The sequence below is a fragment of the Bos indicus x Bos taurus genome, chromosome 16 (genome assembly GCF_003369695.1).
Source record: "Bos indicus x Bos taurus breed Angus x Brahman F1 hybrid chromosome 16, Bos_hybrid_MaternalHap_v2.0, whole genome shotgun sequence".
In the NCBI taxonomy this organism is placed as follows: Eukaryota; Metazoa; Chordata; class Mammalia; order Artiodactyla; family Bovidae; genus Bos; species Bos indicus x Bos taurus.
In genome coordinates, this window is record NC_040091.1 from 15,199,291 (window position 1) to 15,221,877 (window position 22,587).

The 22,587-nt window shown below is 35.5% G+C and overlaps 1 protein-coding gene across 3 annotated transcripts in view; it reads left to right on the forward strand.

Annotated features, from left to right (window-relative positions):
• The window catches only part of BRINP3 (BMP/retinoic acid inducible neural specific 3), a 486,602-nt gene that overhangs the window by 17,345 nt on the left and 446,670 nt on the right, over positions 1-22,587 (forward strand). For all 3 annotated transcript variants that reach the window (XM_027564433.1, XM_027564432.1, XM_027564431.1), the window contains exon 2: positions 6,697-6,982. In XM_027564433.1, the coding sequence (XP_027420234.1) occupies positions 6,747-6,982 (236 nt within the window). In that variant the 5' untranslated portion in view covers positions 6,697-6,746. The remainder of the gene's footprint in view (positions 1-6,696; positions 6,983-22,587) is intronic.

Genomic DNA, 22,587 nt, shown 5'->3' on the forward strand with positions numbered 1-22,587 from the left:
TAAGCAAAGGTGCTGAGGATAGGGAGAAAGTGAGGAGAATTTGTGGAATAAAATTATGGCTGGAACGGAGTTGATGTTTGATTGATAATGGTAGTGGCATATATACGGCTTGGGGTTTGAATGAAGTTAAACAAGGGAAGACACTTAAAAAAATTATTTATTTGGCTGTGCTTGATATTTGTTGCCACAATGGGTTTCTCTAGTTGCAGCGAGTAGGGGCCGCTCTCTAGTTGTGATTTGTGAGCTTCTCATTGCGGTGGCTTCTTGTCGCAGAGCCCAGGCTGTAGGGCACACAAGCTTCAGTAATTGTGGTGCGTGGGCTTTGTTGCTCAGAGGCTTGTGAGATCTTCCCGAATCAGGGATCGAACCCTTGTCTCCTGCACTGGCAGGTGAATTCTTTACCACTGAGACACCAGGAAAGCCGAGGAAGGAAGTTTTATAAATTTTCTTAAGAGTTTGGATATTATCCAGAGGGCAACATCATGATCACAGGCGTGCATGTGTGCTAAGTTGCCTCAGTCGTGTCCAAATCATTGCGACCCTGTGGTCTGTAACCTGCCAGGCTCCTCTGTCCATGGGGATTCTCCAGAAACCTAGAGCGGGTTGCCTTGCCCTCCTTCAGGGGATCTTTCCCACCCAGGGATCCAATCTGTGTCTCCTGCGGCTTCTGTATTGCAGGCGGATTCTTTACTGCCTAATTACCGGGAAAGACCTCATGATTACAGAGTGGGAGTAAAAGTGGTGCAAGCTCAAATTTATTTATTTATTTTTAGTAAGATAGCTCTGCAGTTAAAAAGACAGATTGGAGAGAGTCACATCAGTGTTAGGATGACCATTTATGAAGCTATTGTAGTAATTCATACAGGTTCTGGGAGGTTAGTAGAACCCGTGGTCTCCTCCCTCCTCCTTTTAGCCCCTCCCAAGAACTCTCCTGGGTGAATTTTATGAGACCTACTGTGGGCTGGAATGCCCCTCCTTTCAGCCCCTCGGAAATTCTTCCGGTTAGTTTTCAGCCCGTGTTTTCCTTTCGAGAGACAGGCTCAGGCTGGTGGTTACCCCTTTGCCTGGCAGAGGAAGGTAGTTTCGGTCATCAACCTTTGCCTCACAACAGGAGGAAGAACTCTTAGAACTCTGGAACTGGACGGTAAGGAAAAGTAGATATGAGTGAATGGAAATATCATTTGTAAGATAAAGCACCAGAATAAGAAACAAATGGAAGAATGTTGATTTTCAGTTGACAGAGGTATCTGTTTCTGACAGAGATGACTAGGGGCAGTGCGTCCTGCCTTACATACGGCATTCCTCAGTGAATTCTGAACTTCTGAGGACAGAAGTGGTATTTTTCGTGGCCACTAGGGTTTACATCCATCTCACAACATATCAGAGTGTTTTGTACATTGTAAATGATGGATAAGAGTTACTCTTTTATGCTTATTTTCTATATTAAGTAGGAATATAAATAATGACTAAATGTGGAGACGCTATTAAAAATTTACAGTTATAATATGTTTTAACTTTTCCATCACTTATTTACTTATACAATGTTATATTTAATAGTTATTTAGAGCTCGCATTTATTTCATTCAGAGCTAATGTTTATTTCAATATATAATAAAAATATATAATATATGATAAGATAATAATGGGGCTTTGGAAGTGGCCCTAGTGGTAGAGAACCCATCTGCGAATTCAGACACATAAGAGATGAGGGTCAATCACTGGTCGGAAAGATCCCCTGGAGGAGGACATGGCAACCCACTCCAGTATTCTTGCCCAGAGACGCCCATGGACAGAGGAGGCTGGCAGTCTATAGTCCATAGGGTCACAAAGAGTCAAACACAACTGAAGTGACTCAGCACACACGCATACAAGATAATAGTATGCTATATACTAATAGAATTTGGAACTATTTTATACAAATATGCTTATTTTATAATATAATTATTCTTTGTATACCTGATATATTTTTAAAATATTTGATGTATAAATATAAATGTTTATATTTGATAGAATAATATATTACATTTCATTATTTGGAAGAATGTGGCTTTTTAAATGAATGCTATCACTTTGGGAATTGGAGACTTTATTTTGATGATTCAAATATGTATATTTACAAATGTAATATTAGTGATTATGCAAGTTAAGAAGTTACTTTGTGGAGCAATGCAGTAGTTGCTCATACTGAGAAATTTAAAGAATGGGCTTATGACCTTGGCAAATTAGGCAATTTTCTTTCGATTTTTGTTCCATACAAAACAATCTATAAGGGATTGAGATAGAAAAAGAGAGAAATACTGACTAGAATATGTGGTAAAACATAAACAATTGGTTAATCTAGTTGAAGGATATATGTATTTACTAGTTTCTTAGCTTTTCTGTGCATTTTACATTTTTCAAAATAAAAAAAGAAAGATCTTTGACACAATTATTTATGAAACTTCTTGCATTCACAAGGTCCCAAGTGGATTTTATTCCCTCAGAAAATATTTTAGACATTTAGTAAAAATTGATCTAAATGCAGATGTAAAAGCAATCATATAGCATGAAGTGTTTTTTAATAAATAGGAATCATTAGCATTGGAATACCAACTAGATATTGGATAATGAATTAATATGGTTTACATGATGACCCTCAATGATTTGACTAATGATTCTAAAGGGTAGTAAGTCTGTATCAGTGATTCGTAATCTGCTTTTCATCTTTGTAATTTCAGTTACATTAGAAATTCACCTGTCATATGATAGAACATATTTTATTTTACACATTTCCGTATTCTATGAATTTCAAATATGCATAAGGTGTCACATTTTAGGTAAAAGTTGTGCACTACTACCCTGGAATAAGATTATGGAGGGTTAGTGAGGAAGACTAGTTTAATATACTAGAAAATGTATATATATATCATATTTTATGTATTTATTATGTATTACATGTATTGGTATATATTACTAAGTATGTAATATAGTCTTAGTGTGTTTTTTTCTGAGTAGATTCTCAAGGCCATTAGGTATTTACAAGTAATAATAATGTGTGAATTGATAATGTTCTCACTAAATTTTATTTTATGAGAAATAATTTGTTACAAGTAGACCATGTACTAAATATATATTTTTAAATAGTATGATATTTCAATAGTCTTACTTTCTTTTATTTTATGAAAAGGGAATCTAGAGCAATACTACTTTTTAATATAAATTCATGTTTTTGTTTTTAATACATTTTTTACCCTAAATCTCTTTTATTATTCATAAAATATACCCTTACATGTTCTGTAAAGTATTGTGCATTGACATTGTTATTTCCTTAATTGTTCTCTTAGGCACTTATGCCATAGGGTGGCAGAAAAGTTGGAAATGACTTAGTGACTAAACAACAAGAAAAAGAGAACAGAAATCTGCCTGGGCTTCCCTGGTGGCTCAGCTGGTAAAGAATCCACCTGCAATACGGGAGACCTGGATTCGATCCCTGAATTGGGAAGATCTCCTGGAAAAGGGAATGGCTACCCACTCCAGTATTCTGGCCTGGAGAATTCCATGGACTGTCTAGTCCCTGGGGTCACAAAGTGTCAGACACGTCTGAGCAACTTTCACTCACTAGGCATTTATTCAGGAATAGTAAACTTAAGATCATTTTGTACTATCCCTGCACTCCAGGGAATGGAATTGATGAATAATTTATAATTTTCACTTTCATGATTTCTCATGATTTCTTTTCCTAATAGTACCTCTGAGTTTAGCTGTTTACTTGTGACTTCCAAATATCCTCAAAGGAATTCTACTCATTACTTTTGCCACTGGTAATATAGCTCACAAAGTTATCATATTATAATAAGGACAATTCAGTAATAATTTTAAAATTAGTACTCATGTACAAGGGTAATTCACATGTGCATTTACCTGCTTTTGTGAAAAATCAGGTAAATGATATCCTTTTGTTCATGAATATGGAGCCTAATGGTCACTTGTTCTAAGGATTTTTGAAAGCCTAAATATGATAATGTGTTAATGTATTTTAACTCTACTTGTCTTCTCGTTTTGTAACTCTTCAAAGTTATTTCTTAAAGAAGACTTCAACAGAACTGTTAGGTATTGTACTTGGGTCATTGTTGTTGCTGTTGTTTAGTTGCTGAGTTGTGTCCGACTCTGTGACCTCATGGACTCTAGCAAGCCAGGCTTCTCTGTCCATGGGGATTCCTGGGCAAGAATGCTGTAGTGGGTTGCCATTTCCTTCTCCAGGGGATCTTTCTGACCAGGATTGAACCTGTGTTTCCTGCATTGGCAGGTGGATTCTGTACTGCTGAGCCACCAAAGACCTTAAAATATAATGATTTCTATAGATCCTCCAAATTACTTAAATTTGGGCAGGATTCTTATTCCCATGTGCTAATAAACTGTTTTGTCAGAAAAACTCATTTCTAAAGAGAAGAGGGAAACATGTACACATATCAGAAGTTGAAGAAACACAAATAAATCTAATGCTAACATTTTTAGGCAGTTTCCCTGTACACAATTAAAAAAAATCTTTCCAGCTTTCTATATATTACAAGTAAGAATTATGAAGATCTTGACACATATTCAACCTATTTGTAAAGAAAATATTAAAAGCAGTTGTTCTGGGTAATTATACTAAAAATTACAGAATTTTAGGATAGTACCTTAAGTGCCATCTGGGTCAATCATATCCTACATTTATGTTAATAACATGCTGTATCTTAACAAAATCATGTACTTGACGTTAAAGAGTTGGATTTAATTTGATGGTATATAATTATATGATTTTGTACCAGTGTAAAATATGCTTTAAAACACTCCTAATGTCCTTACTACATGCTATTATTCTAGATACTTTAGGTAAGAAAATACAACTTTTTGGTAGCAATGATTGTGTTGTTTATTTGAATATATTTGATCAAGAAAATAAAATTTGTTTCGCAAAGATAAGAAATATTTGTTAGTCATTGATGTGTTATACCTTACCATTATACATAATAATAATTCTTAGTTTATGAATAAAAATGAAATATATTGTTTTTAAGGTAAATGGTATAGCTTCCACATAAAACCAATATGGAAGAAAAATATTTTCTCCGTCAGTTATGACCTGAATCATTTGAAAATGTTATGTTTCTACAAATAATTAATGGGGATTCAGGGTCTTTTAACTCCTATTCCAAAATCATTTTATTATATGATATTGTCCTTTCTTATGATAAATCATTTTTAAAACATCATCACTTGTAAAGTGTCCCACATTGCTTACAGATGAGGTCATTTTTTAGTCCTCACATTTAAAATTCACCACAGGAACAACTCATAATACTGGGGTGAATTAGATAGTGTATGGATATTGGACCTTATAATTGTATAGAGGGTGAAACTGAATCTGATGACCTAGGTCAATCATATCATATCATTGTTTTGAGACACGTTTTAGTTGCAAAATTGCTGTATATCTTTCATATTGAAATAGTTTAGGATTATGTTATGAATTAAAGGTTTATAACTAAAAGCAAATTAAGCTTATCAATCAGTTTAACCTAACACCAAAGAAATATGGCAACCATCATAGTTAAAATGTTTTACTTAATACTGTGCATTTTGATTGCTCCCTAAAACAGATTTTACTGACCAAAAATGCTCACAATCAAACTTTCTTGCTAGTCAGAATTTATTTACTGCAGAGTTTTCTGTGCTATAAATAATAATATTGAAAAGGTTTTGTGAGATGGAAAGTAAAATTGAATTCAGATATTTGTAGAATATTTTGCATAACCTATAGATATCGTATCAGTTGTTTTGTGTAAAGTCATTACTGAATCACACTGGGATGGTGCCTCTTGTTACTTTAGTTTTGAATGCCTATAAAATTAGTGTATGTATTTTCATAGTTTATATATAATATGCATCTTTTTGTGTGTGTATATGAATTTTATTAATATGCCTATTTATCTTTTGAATAACACACAGATGCACATTTAAATCTTTCAGAGTCCTAGAAATTATTTAATTATGATTCTGTTTAATCAGGAAAGTTTTTCCCTATCAGAATAATGGGAAAATATCTGAATAAACATGCTTACCCCCACTCCTACCCACCTTCACACCCATCCATCTATCTAAATATAGAGCTAGATAAATGGCAGATGCATAAACACACACACAAAATTATTTATGTATTCTAAGACCCACAGTTCCATTCCATCTTAGTTTATCTTTATTATGGAAATAACTACCTGTATAATTTTAATTAATTTAAAGCCTATCTCTAAAAGAAGTAAAGGATAAAATACATGTAGTGTTAAAATTTATAACATAACTTATTAAATAAACATATCAAGTGTTTCTTTTGAAACTGTTCAGTGTCATAAAACATTTTTGCTGAAAAAGAATTATGAGTGAAAATTTCTGATGATCATTGCTCCCAGTGGGCTTTAGTGATCCACTGTATGATGTTGCCCTGACAAGGTTTGCTGGAACTCAGTGACTTATTTTCAAACAAATAGAGAAGCAACCTAAGTATGAAAGAGCTCTGGAAAAAAATCATTTTGGTGTACTGCTTACGATTGACTTTTGCTATCATCTAATTTAAGACAATGGTATTAGACTTTTTAAAAAGGATTTTCCACCTCAGCACCTTAACTGCTAGAAAAGAACCTCCCAGGGGCTAACTAATTGCCTGTGTATTTTGTCTAGGTGTTGAGGGAAAGCTAAGAGAATGAAGGCTCTAAGTCCCCAGTGGAAGCATGATATGGCGAAGCAGAGCTGGTGCTGAATTGTTCTCTCTGATGGCTCCATGGGAGTGGATAGCACTGAGTCTTCATTGCTGGGTTTTAGCGGTTGCTGCTGTTTCGGATCAGCATGCCACAAGCCCCTTCGACTGGCTCCTCTCTGATAAGGGACCCTTCCATCGTTCACAGGAATACACAGATTTTGTGGACAGAAGCCGGCAGGGATTTAGCACAAGATACAAGATATACAGGTATGAAGCAAAGGGAAAGCAATGGCAGAGATGTCTTCCTTGAAGGTGGTGGATAAGTAAGTTGCTCTAAGGGCAAGTTTCAGATGGAAAAGGGTTTATATGAAGGGTTGTTATTTGCCATTCACCACGGTAAGGTTTTCTGGTTATTGCAAAGTATTTCTTGTCGATGTAACTTCTTCCAGAAAAACTGGATAATGGTGACCATTTGTGTACCGCTCCCAAATTCTAGACTGCTACCCTGCTATAAATTTCAATTCACTGTGAGGCTGGGTTTATCGCTTTAAATACTCAAAATTTTAAATCAGAGTTTCTTGAATGGCATTTCCTTTCTACCTTGTACCATGCTTTGTTACCTTTTTTAGCTTAAAAGGAGATGGTATCTTCTAGGAATCACTGAGCAGTTGAGTCACCTCATCATTTTTTACCTTCAAGGTAATTGCACATTCAGAAGCTGGAGGAAATGGCCATGGGATAAAAAGGAAATGCACATAAATAGGATCTGGGAGCAAGGGCCAAGAAAAAGGAATAGATTGAGATATATGGCCTTTAACTTTCACTGCTCTTCTAAGCTTGAATCTAAATAAGTTACACAAAAGGAGTCATACATTAAATCTGTCAGACTGCTTGCTTCCCACAAGTGCAGTGAATCCATTAAGTAGAGGGGTATCCAAGTGGTTGCCTGAATGAGTTAGATTGCATTGATCTATGCCATAAAGTACATTTTATGAAGGTTATCGGTTTGGTTTGTTTTTTCATGATAGAAGTTTACAATTCCCAGTGATTGGTTTAGCATGCATGCAGAAGCAACATTTCATTTTGTATTGGTGTCTGTATCTGTGTAGTTCCTGTTATATAAATATTTTATTTTATGTTATATGCGCACCAGAGGGCACTGTGCTTCTGGTCTGTATGTAGTCTCTCATATAGCATTCTGAGAACTGTATAAATCATGCATATTTACAGAAGAGACTGAGGGTACTGAACATGTTCCGTAAGGCATCATGCAATTCTTGCTCTATGTGAGTGTGTGTCCCTTTCTTCCAGGCAGCCAAGAGCTCTGTCACAAGTCTGCAAAAAAGAATCATTCTACTTTAGTAAATGAAATGACAAATATTAAAGATTTCCTTTCTGAAATGCAGTCAATATATTATGATTCCAGTTATAATCATTTTTACATGTTTTTGTGGGTTTAGCCAGATTTCTTTCACAGACTGAGTGAAGCTATTACATTTCAGAGAATGAGACTGTGTTCTGTTTCAGCATTCTGCAGAAAAATTTTTAACAGTCTCTCAAACAGACGGATGCCAGAGCATGTCTCCAGGATCTATGGCATCTCTGTTGGGAGGTCTGAGGTCTTGTCTTGTGTGTGATTGTTGAGCTTTGGATTATCGATTGATTGGCTGTGAGTTGCAAACATGGCTTGACATGTGTACAGAGGTTCTTGGCTGAATGAAAGAGGCAATCTTTGGATCACCACAGTGAAAGGTAATAAAGAAAACAATGCCTTGGGATTGGTTTGTAGGGTTCATGCATTCCCTGTTGTCTTCATGTTTTTCTATTCATAAAGACCTTCAGTAACTCTCTACTCCTCATCCTTTTAATGTTTTTACTGTTGTGTTGTTGAATAAACGTAAATGGGAATTGTTTATTTATAAACAATGGAATAAGATGTCCCTGTCCTTCTGCCTGGACCAGACTATAACTTATATAACCTTTGACACAATGGCTGATGATGCTATGATCAGTGATGGATGCTATAAAATGAACGGTGTAGTAGACTCAGGAGGATTCCATTTGCCTTGGCACAACGAGTATTTCCTCACATTTCAGAGAATGCTGTCTACCTATCTGTTTGATATAATAGATGGGTTATATGGGTATGAGTTTTCCCTAGTGAAGTTGACCTTATTTTTGAGAACTTGAGAATCTAAATTCAAAGATTAGAATGGCTTTCTGGCTTTGTTTAGTTCTTACCTCTGTTTTAAATATTTGTCTTAATAATTTTTAGACTTATGTTTCATAAATGTTTAATTACTGAATATTTAAGACACATAAGTGGAAAATTTGTATTTTTCACTATTAAGCACTAAATTTATCATTTTAAGGGACCATACCATTTTGAAAAGTGATCAAATTCTACAAGTGCTTATTACTGTCATAATCTTCTTTTTGCAAGTTATTGCATTGACATAATATCTGAAATGCTTTAGTTATAAATGTACAACATATTAAGCATGAATAATTAGGTCAAATTTCTTTCAGTTGTCAGTCTTCATTTTATCTTCTTTTCCAGTAACATATTTTTCTTTTCACCTCAAATATAGAACAACAAGATCATAACAACTGAACATTGCCAGAATCATAGTTAGAAATTAAAATAAAAGGAACCACTGTCTGTTTTTTTCTTGATACTGTGCATTTGTGTCAACTATCAAGTCTTATTTTTAAATTGAAGTGTATTATATTTTTAGGTTTTATTCTGAAGCTACGTTAAAAATATGAAGTGATTACTTTATGAGCAGATCATTGAATTGAAGACCTAGAATGAGGTTGCTAACACTTAAATTGTTATTTGGTTAAACATTAAAGATTGGATTTTCTGCTGTATTTTAGCTAAAGATGGATAATGGAACTTAGGGTAAGCATTTTAAGCAAGTGTTCTCACTTTTAGAAAGTGGACTCTGCCTGGAAAATTTTTGCCCCATGTGAAGCACAGACTAGGAGTACACTTGGCCCCTTAATAAGTGGAAGCCTTGTGATGGCAGTTATTATGTTCCGAAACACCCTCTGTCAGTAGGCCCACCAGCAAACATATAATTTCTTCCACACCATAGAAATCCTCATCCTTTAAATAAATTATAAGAGCTCTGAACAAGGGACACACTTTTAGTATTTCTGACACCATTTTCTTGAACCAGGGATATGAATTCTAAGATAAAATAGATGGTGATTTTTATCCCACAAAAAAAGATATTTCTCATGTGTAAATCCATATATGTTGCCAGAAAATAAAAGTCTTTCCCCACCCCCTAACTTTTACCATTCTTTTTTTAACCACATGTGTAAGAAAATCATGGGGGGAAGTAATGATGCTTTTCTTATAACTTTAAAGAATGATATTACTATGTATCAATTTACTACAACTTAGCTCGATTCCTCAGAGCGATTTTTCAAAGCAAAATTTGGGTGAGAATAAGAGACAATAGGGATAAATATGATGCCTTATTGGTCTTCTTGGTAATGTTCCCAGAGAAAAATTATATTTAAAGAATGACTTGGAAGGGATAAGGTAGTCTAGACACAAAGTGAGTGTATGGACACTTCGTGACAGGGGTATAATGAAATAGAGTGTGGGGGAGGGGAGAGTTTCGAATAAACGGTTCTGCAGTTTGTGTAGCCATGTGAGAAAAGCAGTTTCCCAGGTGGCTCGGAGGTAACGAATCCAACTGCAATGCAGGAGACGCAAGAGATGCAAGAGACGCGGGCTCAGTTCCTGGGTTGGGAAGATCCCCTGGAGGAGGAAATGACAACCCACTTCAGTATTCTTGCCTGGAAAATCCTGTGGACAGAGGAGCCTAGTGAGCAATAGTCCTCTGGGTCAAAAAGAGTCCGACATGACTGAGAGAGCACACACATGAGAAAAGTAGAAATGAGATCTCGTTCCAGTACCATACTCACAAATCTACTTTATACGGAATAAAAATCTAAATAAGAAAGGCAAAAGTATTACATTTCTAGGAGAAAAACAGAGGAAAACACTTTCAGATGTGTATGTATTTCCTAGAATTCAAAGCATTAAACAGCCAAAAACCCTGATCAATTCAGGTATATTAACATTAACAAGAGTGTAGCCACCAGCAGGATCCTGGATGAATCTCCCAAGCAGAGTGTTAAGTTCAAGAAGCATAACACAGGAAACATTTGCACATAATCTGATTTTATTACACAAAGTTCACAAAACAGGTAAAACTAAATTATATTTAGATATGCATACCTAAACATGGTTGGTAAAACCTAAAAAAATCCCCAAGGAAATGACTATAATAAAAGTCAGGATAACAGTTATCTCCATGAGGATTGGAGAAGGATGGGATTTTTAAGGGAAAATGAGTGATCTCTAAAATAATAACAGTACTCTTAAATTGCTTAATTGTTACACTCATGCATAGACTCTAAATATTTTAGACAATTATTCATATGGATTTTATATTTCAAAATCATTTAATAAGTAAATACATATTGTGTCAGCTTTGAATTAAAAAACTGGAATCCTCAGATTAAGTAGATTAATTTTTTCTTTGAGTTATTAGCAAATTCAATGTTAAAGTTTATTAAGCCCTTTTGTATTCTATAGAAATGTTCAATTATGTGAGTAATATGTGCTCTGATACAAAATTATATTTTGTTACATATACATGCATTGCTGTACAAAAATCAAATTTTTCCTTGCTGCTTACAAAGACCTTCCATTTTTTTTAATATGTGATTTTTACTGTAGCCATTTATTGATGATACTGTATCAATTTCAAAAAGCTACCATCCAGAGATTTTAAATAGTATGTCTGTAAACAGCAGACATGTTAAAAAAATAATTAAAACCCATACTTTTGAAATTAAATTTATTAATCATTTTACCACAGTTAAGTAAAACCAAAAGTTTCCATAGATAATTGACCACATCTTTGGAATTAAATCTTCTAATATATAAAAACAAATCCTTTGCACAACTTACATCTTTCTCTGTTCATATTTATTAGTCAGGTTTGTTCAATAAATATATCCTTGATTTATTTGCCATAGATGTAATAAAATTGTGTTAGATTGTTGCAGTCACATCTCCTGGTGACTCAGATCTCCCCATCTCTACGACTTTGCATATTTGGCTTTGGGCTATTGGCTTTGGGCTTGGCATTCACCTTCTTTTGTCAGTGTGGCATCAGCAAATATGATGCAAGTAGAAGATTATAAAAGTGTCTGTGCACTTGCCTTGCACTTGATCAGATCTGAAAACAACCTTTGAAGAAGTTAAGTCTAGACCGATAGAGCAGAACAAACCACAAAGAGCAGAGAGGAACCAGGCCAGATAATGTGTTTTGGACCTCACAGCCCCCAGACAGAAACAATCACCACATGAGGAAGTGGGGCCATCCCAGGATACTCAGACCTAGCTGATCTGGTAGAAAACTGAAAACTACATTGGTAATTAGGCATACTGGAAGAACCAGACAGCTGAGCCCAGCTCATAATGCTCATTCATTCACAGAATCATTATAAGCAAACACCAAATCTTTCTTTAAGCCTCTAAGTTTTGGGAAGGTTTTCTATGTACGACATATAATTGATATAAGTATTTTTTCATCAGGAATATAAATTGGCCAGGTATTTATTAGTGATATAAATAATATGATAATCATGATATCATTTACAAAAGAACATTAAGAATGTATATGCTTTTTAAAGAAAAAAGGAGATTCAGGTTTAAAATGTCTTCTAAATAGCAGTTCTTTATAGCATCACTTTAATTTTTCTGTTTAAACTAGTGTAAATTCAACAGTTCCATTGCTCAGTCATGTCCTGACTCTGTGCCACCCCATGGACTGCAGCATGCCAGGCCTCCCTGTCTATTGCCAACTCCAGGAGTTTACTCAAACTCATGTCCATTGAATTGGTGATGACATCCAACCATCTCATCCTCTATTGTCCCCTTCTCCTCCTGCCTTCAATCTTTTCCAACATCAAGGTCTTTTCCAATGAGTCAGCTCTTCACATCAGGTGGCCAAAGTATTGTAGTTTCAGCTTCAGCATCAGTCCTTCCAATGAATATTCAGGGGTATTGAAAGCTCATAACACAGTAACTTGGTTGGTATTCAACTTTGTGCCAGAATATGAGAAGCATTTTAATGGTTATATGAATCAATGATTAGAAAATATATTTTAATGCTTAAGATAGAGCAAGCCCAGTAGTCTTGACAGAGGTGACACTTACTGTAAATACAGTTGGGAATTATATCATTACTATCAGCTACCTGCTCAGAAACCCAGAGTTGGCTCCAAAGACTGAAGTGACTTAGCAGCAGCAGCAGCAGCAGCAGGAACTGTGTAGTTGTCTCTCTCCTGCAGAACTCTGCCTTGTGATGTAACCAGAGTATAAATATTCAGTTTCTCTCTTTTCCATGATATTTGGAGATGGTAGTTCTCAAGAGTAATGTGGTAGGTAGAGATTTTGGCAGATAAGCATGACCCAAGATCCCCTGGAGAAGAGATTGGCTACCCACTTCAGTATTCTTGGACTTTCCTGGTGTCTCAGATGGTAAACAATCCATCTGCAGTGCAGGAGACCTGGGTTCAATCCCTTCTGGGTTGGGAAGATCCCCTAGAAGGAGGGCATGGCAATCCATGCCGGTATTCTTGCCTGGAGAATCCCCATGGACAGAGGAGCCTCATGAGCTACAGTCCATGTGGTTGCAAAGAGTTGGACATGACTAAGCACAGCACAGCATGCAATATTTGGGACATACTTACACTAAAAAATAATTTGTTTACTTACACTTTACTTTTACTCGTTGCCACATTTTATTTGCAAAATATGGCCAGTCTAGGAGGAAAAAAGTGATTATGACATTAACGATTATGTATCAGTGACAAAGATGCCCAGAAGTAAATTTGGGACAGGAAAGGGAAGAGCCCAGAATGCAGTGAAATCTATCTTTGTAGCATTTAAGTGGAGTGGGAAAATTTATATTTAAATTCTAAAAATAGGAACTGGGAAAAATAAGTTTAAATATTATTGCAAACCTTAAGGGTAAATATAAAAATCAGCATTACATCTTAAATTTCCTTGCTACATATAAAAACAAACATATAAAAGTTTAAAGGTTAAATAATAATAATGAACATAACTTAAAACAAGGTGGCTACAGAACAATATAGTTAATGTAATGAATGTAAATATTCAATCTCCAAAAATAATTGGAATAAAACATTTACTAAAATATGCTTCTTATAGCAAAGTTACCTAAAACAAAATTGCACCTAACAGAAAAGGCTATAACATGTAAAAAAGATGATCTAATATATTAAAATCCATATGATACTCTCTAGTGGATAATAGTGTTTTATGGAGCATGTATATCTTCCCTGATGGCTCAACGGTAAAGAATCCGCTTACCAATGCAGGAGACATTGGTTCAACCCCTGGGTCGGGAAGATTCCCTGGAGAAGAAAATGGAAACCCTCACCAGTATTCTTGCGTGAAAATTTCCATGGAACAGAAGAACCTGGTGGGCTACAATCCATGGGGTTGCAAAAGAGTTGGATGCAACTTAGCTACGAAATAACAACAACAAATGGAGCATCCGTATAGTGTAGACTAAGAAAGGAGTAAAGATGGAACTAAATTCTGTGATTTTATTACATGATTATACTTTCATATGTTATGTCGTTTAATCATCTAACCAACCCTCTTAAAATAATTCCCAGTTTACAGGTTAGCAAAATAAAAACTTCCCTTTTGTTTACCCCTCCTATCCCTGAATATCTGTCCTTGTACCTTTGATACTGCTCTAAAATCATCTGTTGTCTCCTCTGAGGTATGAGTGCCTTGGTTGGAGGAAAGACCTTTCTAGTTTCTATTTTATTTTTAAAATTTTATATACCTCATCTTATTTCTTTATTTCTATTTGCCTTTATATTCCTGGAACAAGAAGTTGCTCACTTTACATTTGGGCTGCTTCGTTTCAAAATCAAGCTCATCTCATTGAAAATATACCCTCTTGAATCCAAGCGCGGAGACTTGAATTGATTCCTTGTCACTAACCGAACTGTTTAACCTCAGGCTTCTAAGTTAATTTCTCAGGCTTCAGTATCCTCTTTTGTAAAATTAAGGATGCTCTAGATTTCTAAAGATCCTTTGAGTTATAAACTTCAGTGTTAGCAATCCCAAAAGCAAAATGGGAAAATATCAGAACAAATTGATAAGCATGAAAACGAAAATCAATTGAAGTTAATTCTCCTATCTGCAGCCTTTTGTCTTTTGCAAAAGTCACTTATAAATACTTTTTAAAAATAATATATAAAAATCTCTCAGATTACTCTGTGTTCATGGGTACCTAAACCTAAATTTTTTAATAACTTCCATTCTCCTCATTACTTCAATTCTTTTCTGTTTTGTGTATTTGTACTGTAGGGGCTATAGTGAGGAAGCTATTTTTCCTAGTTGGTTGATTTTCCATAAATCCTTCCATTAGTCTGTTAGCACAATACCATTCAGTGATAAATTAAGGAGAGTATTCTAGGTAGTGAGTTTTTATATAAATAACTTAAATTAATTAAATATATCTACTCAACAACTCTAATTACATCTCCAATTTTGAGAGTAAACCATAAAATAAATTTAAATTTTTGATATTCAATTCTAATTCACAATCGAATCTGCATATGAATTCATACTTTGTATCCTTTAGTTGACACTAGGAAATTTCAGTGAGGAAGAAAATAGAAATATTAATTCAAGGCTTTAGGAGTTATAATGGAATTTCAGAAAAGCAAGTTCTTAATGGGGATTGTATATAGCCTCATGATAAGTAAATACATGCTTTGCAACAATTAATAGCATTTATAAATAATAATACTTAGCCTAAAGTATATTCACGTTTGTTTCTATTGTATTGAAAAAAAATGAACAGAATTCCTAGTTCATACAATTATTTATAGAAGAGAAAATAACAATTATGATTTTTGGCATTCAGACAAATACATTATTTGATTATTTGTTTCTCTAGTTTCATCTTACCAAGCACTCTAATTCTTTACTACCCTTATCTCTGTGATCTTCTTATAAATTTAATTGCCAACATTATCAGTATCGTTTCTTGTTATCATTGCTCTGTGGGTTTTGAATTGCTAAGATGCATTTTTTTTTTAAACTGGGCACTATTCCAAAAATGCAAAGTTTAAAACTCAAGCGAAAAAGTTGAGTAATAATAGTTTTAAAGAGTTTCCTTGGCTTTTTTCTTGAGAGTGTGTGTGTGTATTTAAAAGAACTGTTATGAAAAAAAAGTCTTTAGCATTATATTTCTCATTGTAAGTAAGAAAAGGTCCTAAAATGGCATTTATTATGTCTTCTTTGTTTTAATACAAAAGTAATGGCGCTAGCGGTAAAGAGTCTGCCTGGCAATGCAGCAGACCTAAGAGATGCAGGTTTGATCCGTGGGTCAAGAAGATCCGCCTGCAGGAGGGCATGACAGTGCACTCCTATATCCTTGCCTGGAGAATCCCATGGATAGAGGAGCCTCATGGGCTACAGTTCATAGGTTCACAAAGAGTTGGACATGACTGAAATGACCTAGCATACAATGATGCAATTGCTATTTAATTGCAGTATTTTTAAAAAATTTCCAATAATATTCCAAAATATTAGTTATAAAATTAAGATTATTTTACTATTTTTATTTTAACAAGCATATAACATGAACAGGAAAAGAATCCTCACCTTCATGTTTTAACTTCCAAAGTTAAAGCTGTAATTTATACTGAATATTTATGATTTTTAGTAGAATACGTTTATTCAGTTTCTATCATCAAACCATTCTTTTATAGAAGTAACAACTTTCAGTTATTTTTGAGATTACTTTTTCTGTAAATTGCTTATTTTTCCTATTATTTTCAACTGAAATTGTAATTCCATAATTAGACTTAGGATGTAAACATTATCCACTGAAGTTCATTTGGCCTAGAGAAGAGTTTTATATCAATTAATTAGTAATATTTATCCTTGGAATTTGCCTCAGACTGAAGTGATATATGAAATACATAGACTTCCAGCAAGTGTTGGTTGAAAAAAGATTACTCAAAGAGTCATCATGCAGTGTTTATTTGACTTTTATCTATCTCTCTAAATATTCCAGTAAACAAATGCCATGTAAATGTAAAAAGTGTACTATTTATTGTATCAACAAACTCAGGAAAAACATTAATAAACCATTTTGGTTTAAGAGTAAAAGCTTGTAACCTTGATTATAGGTGTAGGAGACAATTTCATGCTCTTCGCTTACTATTAAAGAATTACTAAAGCTTTTCAGCCGAGGGCTTCCCTGGTGGCTCAGAGGGTAAAACATCTGCCACGCAATGCGGGAGACTCGGGTTCGATCCCTGGGTCGGGAAGATCCCCTGGAGAAGGACATGGCAACCCCACTCCAGTATTCCTGCCTGGAGAATCCCATGGACGGAGAAGCCTGGTGGGCTATATATATAGTCCATGGGGTCACAGAGAGTCGGACACAACTAAGTGACTTTAATATTCATATATATATATTCGGGATGATTTACCCATGGTCAAGGCAGAGTTTTCACAATATGTGGAAGTAGTTCACTTATGTACAAGTCTGTTGTGAAGGCACCAGTATCTCTAAACTCCAGTATATATTTGCAGACATACAACTGCTTTTGTGTCTGTCTCTACTACTTTTGTGTCTGTCTCTACTTTTTTTTAGTAGTCTTCTTTTTTCCAAATAAGTGCAGTCTCTTTGTTCTCTTCTTTTTTGACACAATTTAAAAGAGCCATTGAGAATGGCCTTGCCTTTCATTTGCAAGTCCTTTTTCTAACAGACATTTCCTTGGCTGCTCACTTAAACAGATATTAGCAGCTAGCTCATTAATTAAACTACCTCCCTGTCAGTCTGAAATTAGCAAAGGCTGGACTTGGCTGTGGGCTTGTGCGCGGCTGTCTTATCTTAAAGACACACACTACTATAGCTCCAAAACAGAATCAAGCATTAGATTTAAGTAAACACACCCATTTAAAGTTATAAAGCAATTCCTCACAAAATGTCATCTTTAAAAGATTATTCATTGTATAAAAGTATTTTTTTATAACAATCATTAAATTCATTACACATAAGAATACTTTTTCATACTTATAAAAAGGGATAATAACTTTCTTTGCCTTTATTATTACAGAAGATGAACTTTTTAAAACATAAAGTCAAAGATTCTAATGATTAAAAATGTCCTTAGCATTCATCTATTCAAATCAATGATATTTAATGCATGCTGTGCAATCCGTATATATAATACTACTGTCAAATGGTTATCACCCCTTTCTTTCAATGTTTCAGTGGATTGAGAACTCACTCTTTCCCAAGAATACAGAATCAGTGGATGAAACATGACACTTGGGAATGCCTTCCTGGTCAAGAGTCACAATTTGTGAGCTTGCATCTTCTAACCATTGTACCAAATCTCTCTCTTCATTGTTTATTCACATCATAGTACCCAGGTATCCTATTCATCTTCAGTTTTGTAGAAATCATACCTCTCTGTATATGTCAGTCTGACTCTTCTACTTTGGAGAGCACTGCATGTGTGTCCATATCTCATTGAATGCAATATAAAAGCCTTTTTGGCCTGTTTGACAAATTTATCAAGAAAATCTGTTCTTGATAATTATAATCCAATATCCTCCTTATTTCAAATGTGCACATTTGAGAAGAATATCTCCTCATGGATTGCAGCCTACCAGGCTCCTCCATCCATGGGATTTCCAGGCAAGAGTGCTGGAGTGGGGTGCCACTGCCTTCTCCAGAAATTATTTTAAAAACCTTTAAAAAGGTTATGGATGTAAAAATATTTTTTAAAAAAATATAGCAGAAAAAGAGTATAAACAGATCTTTGAACCACATCATGAGAAAACTTCCAGCTAGATACATTTAAGTTCTTGCAGTGTTAAGCACTGTATCAGAAATTTCAAAATCCCAGCGTTCTGAAATTGAGTCATTTTTCTCTTAGCACTTTAGGTTTCAAAACTTGTCCTGCCCTGGAAAGACATGAGGCTCTAGTTTTTATTTTTGTATTTAATGGAAATATTCATATGTTGCATTTCAAGGGCATTGATGTGTTTGAGTTGATGACTTAGACTCCACCGAGGATATACATAAGGTATACTATATATATATATATATATATATATATATATATATACACACCTCATTTTTCCTCTGAAATCTGAAAAACTGAACTCAGATACATTTAACTCAAGGGCTTCAGATAAAGCCCTGTGGTTCTGTATTAACCTTCAGGCTTTTCTCTAGTGTCCCCATAAAGGGTATTATTTTTGACCATGTTAAATGCAAACAAGGTACAGTTGGATCCCACAGGGTGTGCTTTATGGCCTCATGTGCGGGGCAGGGAGGGAGTAAGGGCAGGTCTAGTGGAGGGGCTGGGAAAGGAGGGCCTGGGATGTGCTGAGTGTCTGGGAGGCTCAGAGGATGGGGCATGGGGCCTGAGGGCCTGCTGCTAAGACCACTCTTCCCAGAGGGAGCCTGATTGTGGGATCTCAGAAGTTACACTGGGTGATGAGGAGATGAGAAACACTCACATGCCCTGGGTACCAGAGGCCCCTGGCCCCAAACTCATGTGTAAGCAACGTGGGTCACAGCACCTATCCAGTAAACCCCAATCCTCCTTGATAGCTCCCCGATAACACTCAGATATTTGACAGAATACGGACTTCTTTGTTGATCAACATGTTAGGTTAACTATGCCATCTATGGAGGAAATGAAATGAATTTTCCTATTCTTCATTTTCTTTCCTAACTTTTTAAACTTGCATAGAATGCAATCCAGAACAGTTTTTCCATTTTAAATGTTGAAATTATGTTTGCAAATCCTTATTATTAGGTATGACCATATAGTCCTTATACTCTACTGAAAAGGTTTTAAATCATTTTTTGTTTCACTTGACCTTTAGCTTAAAGAGTTAAACTACTTATTTTTGGCATTATGTTAATTTAATCCTGCTCAAAGAGTAGAGAGGTGAATGGAACTAAGGGTAGGACAGAGAGAAGACTAAGAACTAAGAATTACAGAACTAAGGTTTATAGAACTTGGAATTATAGACTAGGTTTCAGGCCTGTATCTATCATTTACTTTTTGTACAAATGTATAAAATGGTATCACCTCTCTTTGTCTCTGAGTCCCTATTTATTAAATGAAGATGACAGGAAATTCTATAACTTTATTTCTAACCATGAGATTCCACTGAAGCATAGTCCCTGATGGCCTCTTTTTGAAGAAAGTGTTAGTTGCTCACTGTTGGTTAGCTGACTCTTTCTACCCTGTGGACTGTAGCCCACCAGATTTCTCTGTCCATGGGATTCTCCAGGCAAGAATACTGGAGTGGTTAGCCATTCACTTCTCCAGGAGATCCTCCTGACCCAGGAATCGTACCTGGGTCTCCTGCATTACAGACAGATTTTTTTTACCACTGAGCTGCCAAAGAAGCTCCAAAATTTATTCACTTGGCTGCACTGGATCTTGGTTGCAGTACATGGGATCTAGTTTTCTCACCAGACATTGAACCCGAGCCTCCTGCATTGGGAGCCTTGAGTCTCAGTCCCTGGACCACCAAGGAAGTCCCATAGAGAAATTGTGTTTGTAAACATGCCATAGAACTGACTGCATTTTTTTTTTTAGGGTCATTATTTGAATTTGTTTTGAACATGGTTTTATAATTTAAAGACTTTTACTTAGTGAACTTGATATCTGAAAATAAAGAACTCAGATTTTTCTAGAATTTCTAAAGTTCCTGTGTAATTTTTCAAGATAAACAATCTTCAGTTAAGTTCAGTTCAGTCGTTCAGTCGTGTCCGACTCTTTGTGACCCCATGAATTGCAGCACGCCAGGCCTCCCTGTCCATCACCTCAAAGCATAATCAAATATAGAACGACTTACTGGCTCTTTTAAAACACTGAGTAGAACAAGTTTTCTTTCAATCTGTATTATTGGCTGAGTAATATATGGGTCAAGGTAAGGCATCAGTTTGCAGTAGACATCAGCTGTGCTTATTTGGTGAGCTACCACAGTGATAAATCCCACAGCACCATAGCGTATCCATAGGTTGGGATGACACAGAAAGGGGGCAGTATCACTGGCAAACTCGTAGACATGGGGTTTTTGCAGCAGCCCTAATTGACACATACAGGTAAGGGCGTTAAGAGCTTTCACAATAACAAATTCCTCAGCATCACTAAGACCTTGTTGCAGCAGGGGTTTGAGAATTGAGGAGCTCTGCCAGCCAACATAGGCAGCGACGCCAACTATACTATCAAAAAAAGCTCCACGAAGATGCCAATCATTTTTATCATTCAGGAAAGTGATCATGTGGGACAGCAAAACATCATTAGCTTTCCTAATACACCTAATACACCTGTCCATCACCGTCTCCCAGAGTTCACTCAGACTCACGTCCATCAAGTGAGTGATGCCATCCAGCCATCTCATCCTCTGTCGTCCCCTTCTCCTCCTGCCCCCAATCCCTCCCAGCATCAGGGTCTTTTCCAATGAGTCAACTCTTCCCATGAGGTGGCCAAAGTACTGGAGCTTCAGCTTTAGCATCATTCCTTCCAAAGAACACCGAGGGCTGATCTCTTTTTTTTTTTTTAATTTATTTTCAAAAATGAGTTGACTTTTAAAAAAAAATGAGGAAACAAAGATGACAACAGAAACAAAAACATGGGGAAAATGGAAAAGATGTAATTAAATGGTAGGCAAAAATCTACATAATGAATAAGCACATTAAATGCACAGAACTGAGAATTCAAAATTTTAAATATAGACATTTTCAGAAGGTATACAGAAACAAGACATAGCATCCTTTCTACAAGAGGCATACTTTAAATATAAAACATAAAGGTAGGCTTAAAGTTAAAGAATGGACAGGTAAACCATGTGTATCATGTAAGAAAACTAGACTCTCATATTAATATTAGTACTACTTAAGTTATACTTTGACGCAACAAGAAAATGAAATATTTTAAAATTAGAAAATAGTAAATTCTAAAAAGGAATAAAAATCATAAATATTCATGCATTTAACAAAGCCTCAAAACATCTGAGAAAAATTTGACAAAATTAAAATAAAAAACAAATTCACAATTATAGTTGCATAGTTTACAATTCCTTTCTCAAGATGATCTCTTTTAGAATGGATTGGGTGGGTCTCCTTGCAGTCCAAGGGACTCTCAAGAGTCTTCTCCAACACCACAGTTCAAAAGCATCAATTCTTCGGCGCTCAGCTTTCTTCACAGTCCAACTCTTGCATCCATACATGACTACTGGAAAAACCATAACCTTGACTAGACGGACCTTTGTTGGCAAAGTAATGTCTCTGCTTTTGAATACGCTATCTAGGTTGGTCATAACTTTTCTTCCAAGGAGTAAGCGTCTTTTAATTTCATGGCTGCAGTCACCATCTGCAGTGATTTTGGAGCCTAAAAAATAAAGTCTGACACTGGTTCCACTGTTTCCCCTTCTATTTCCCTTGAAGTGATGGGACCAGTTTGCTTCTTAAAAGAGAATGATATTGAAACAATGTAAGGTACGTGAGGGCTTCCCTTGTAGCTCAGCTGGTAAAGAATCCACCTGCAGTGCAGGAGACCTGGATTCGATCCCTGGGTTGGGAAGATCCCCTAGAGAAGGGAAAGGTTACCCACTCCAGTATTCTGGCCTGGAGAATTCCATGGACTCTGTGGTCCATGGGGTCACAAAGAGTGGGACATGACTGAGCGACTTTCACTTAACTTTAGATACATGAATTAAAATATTAAAT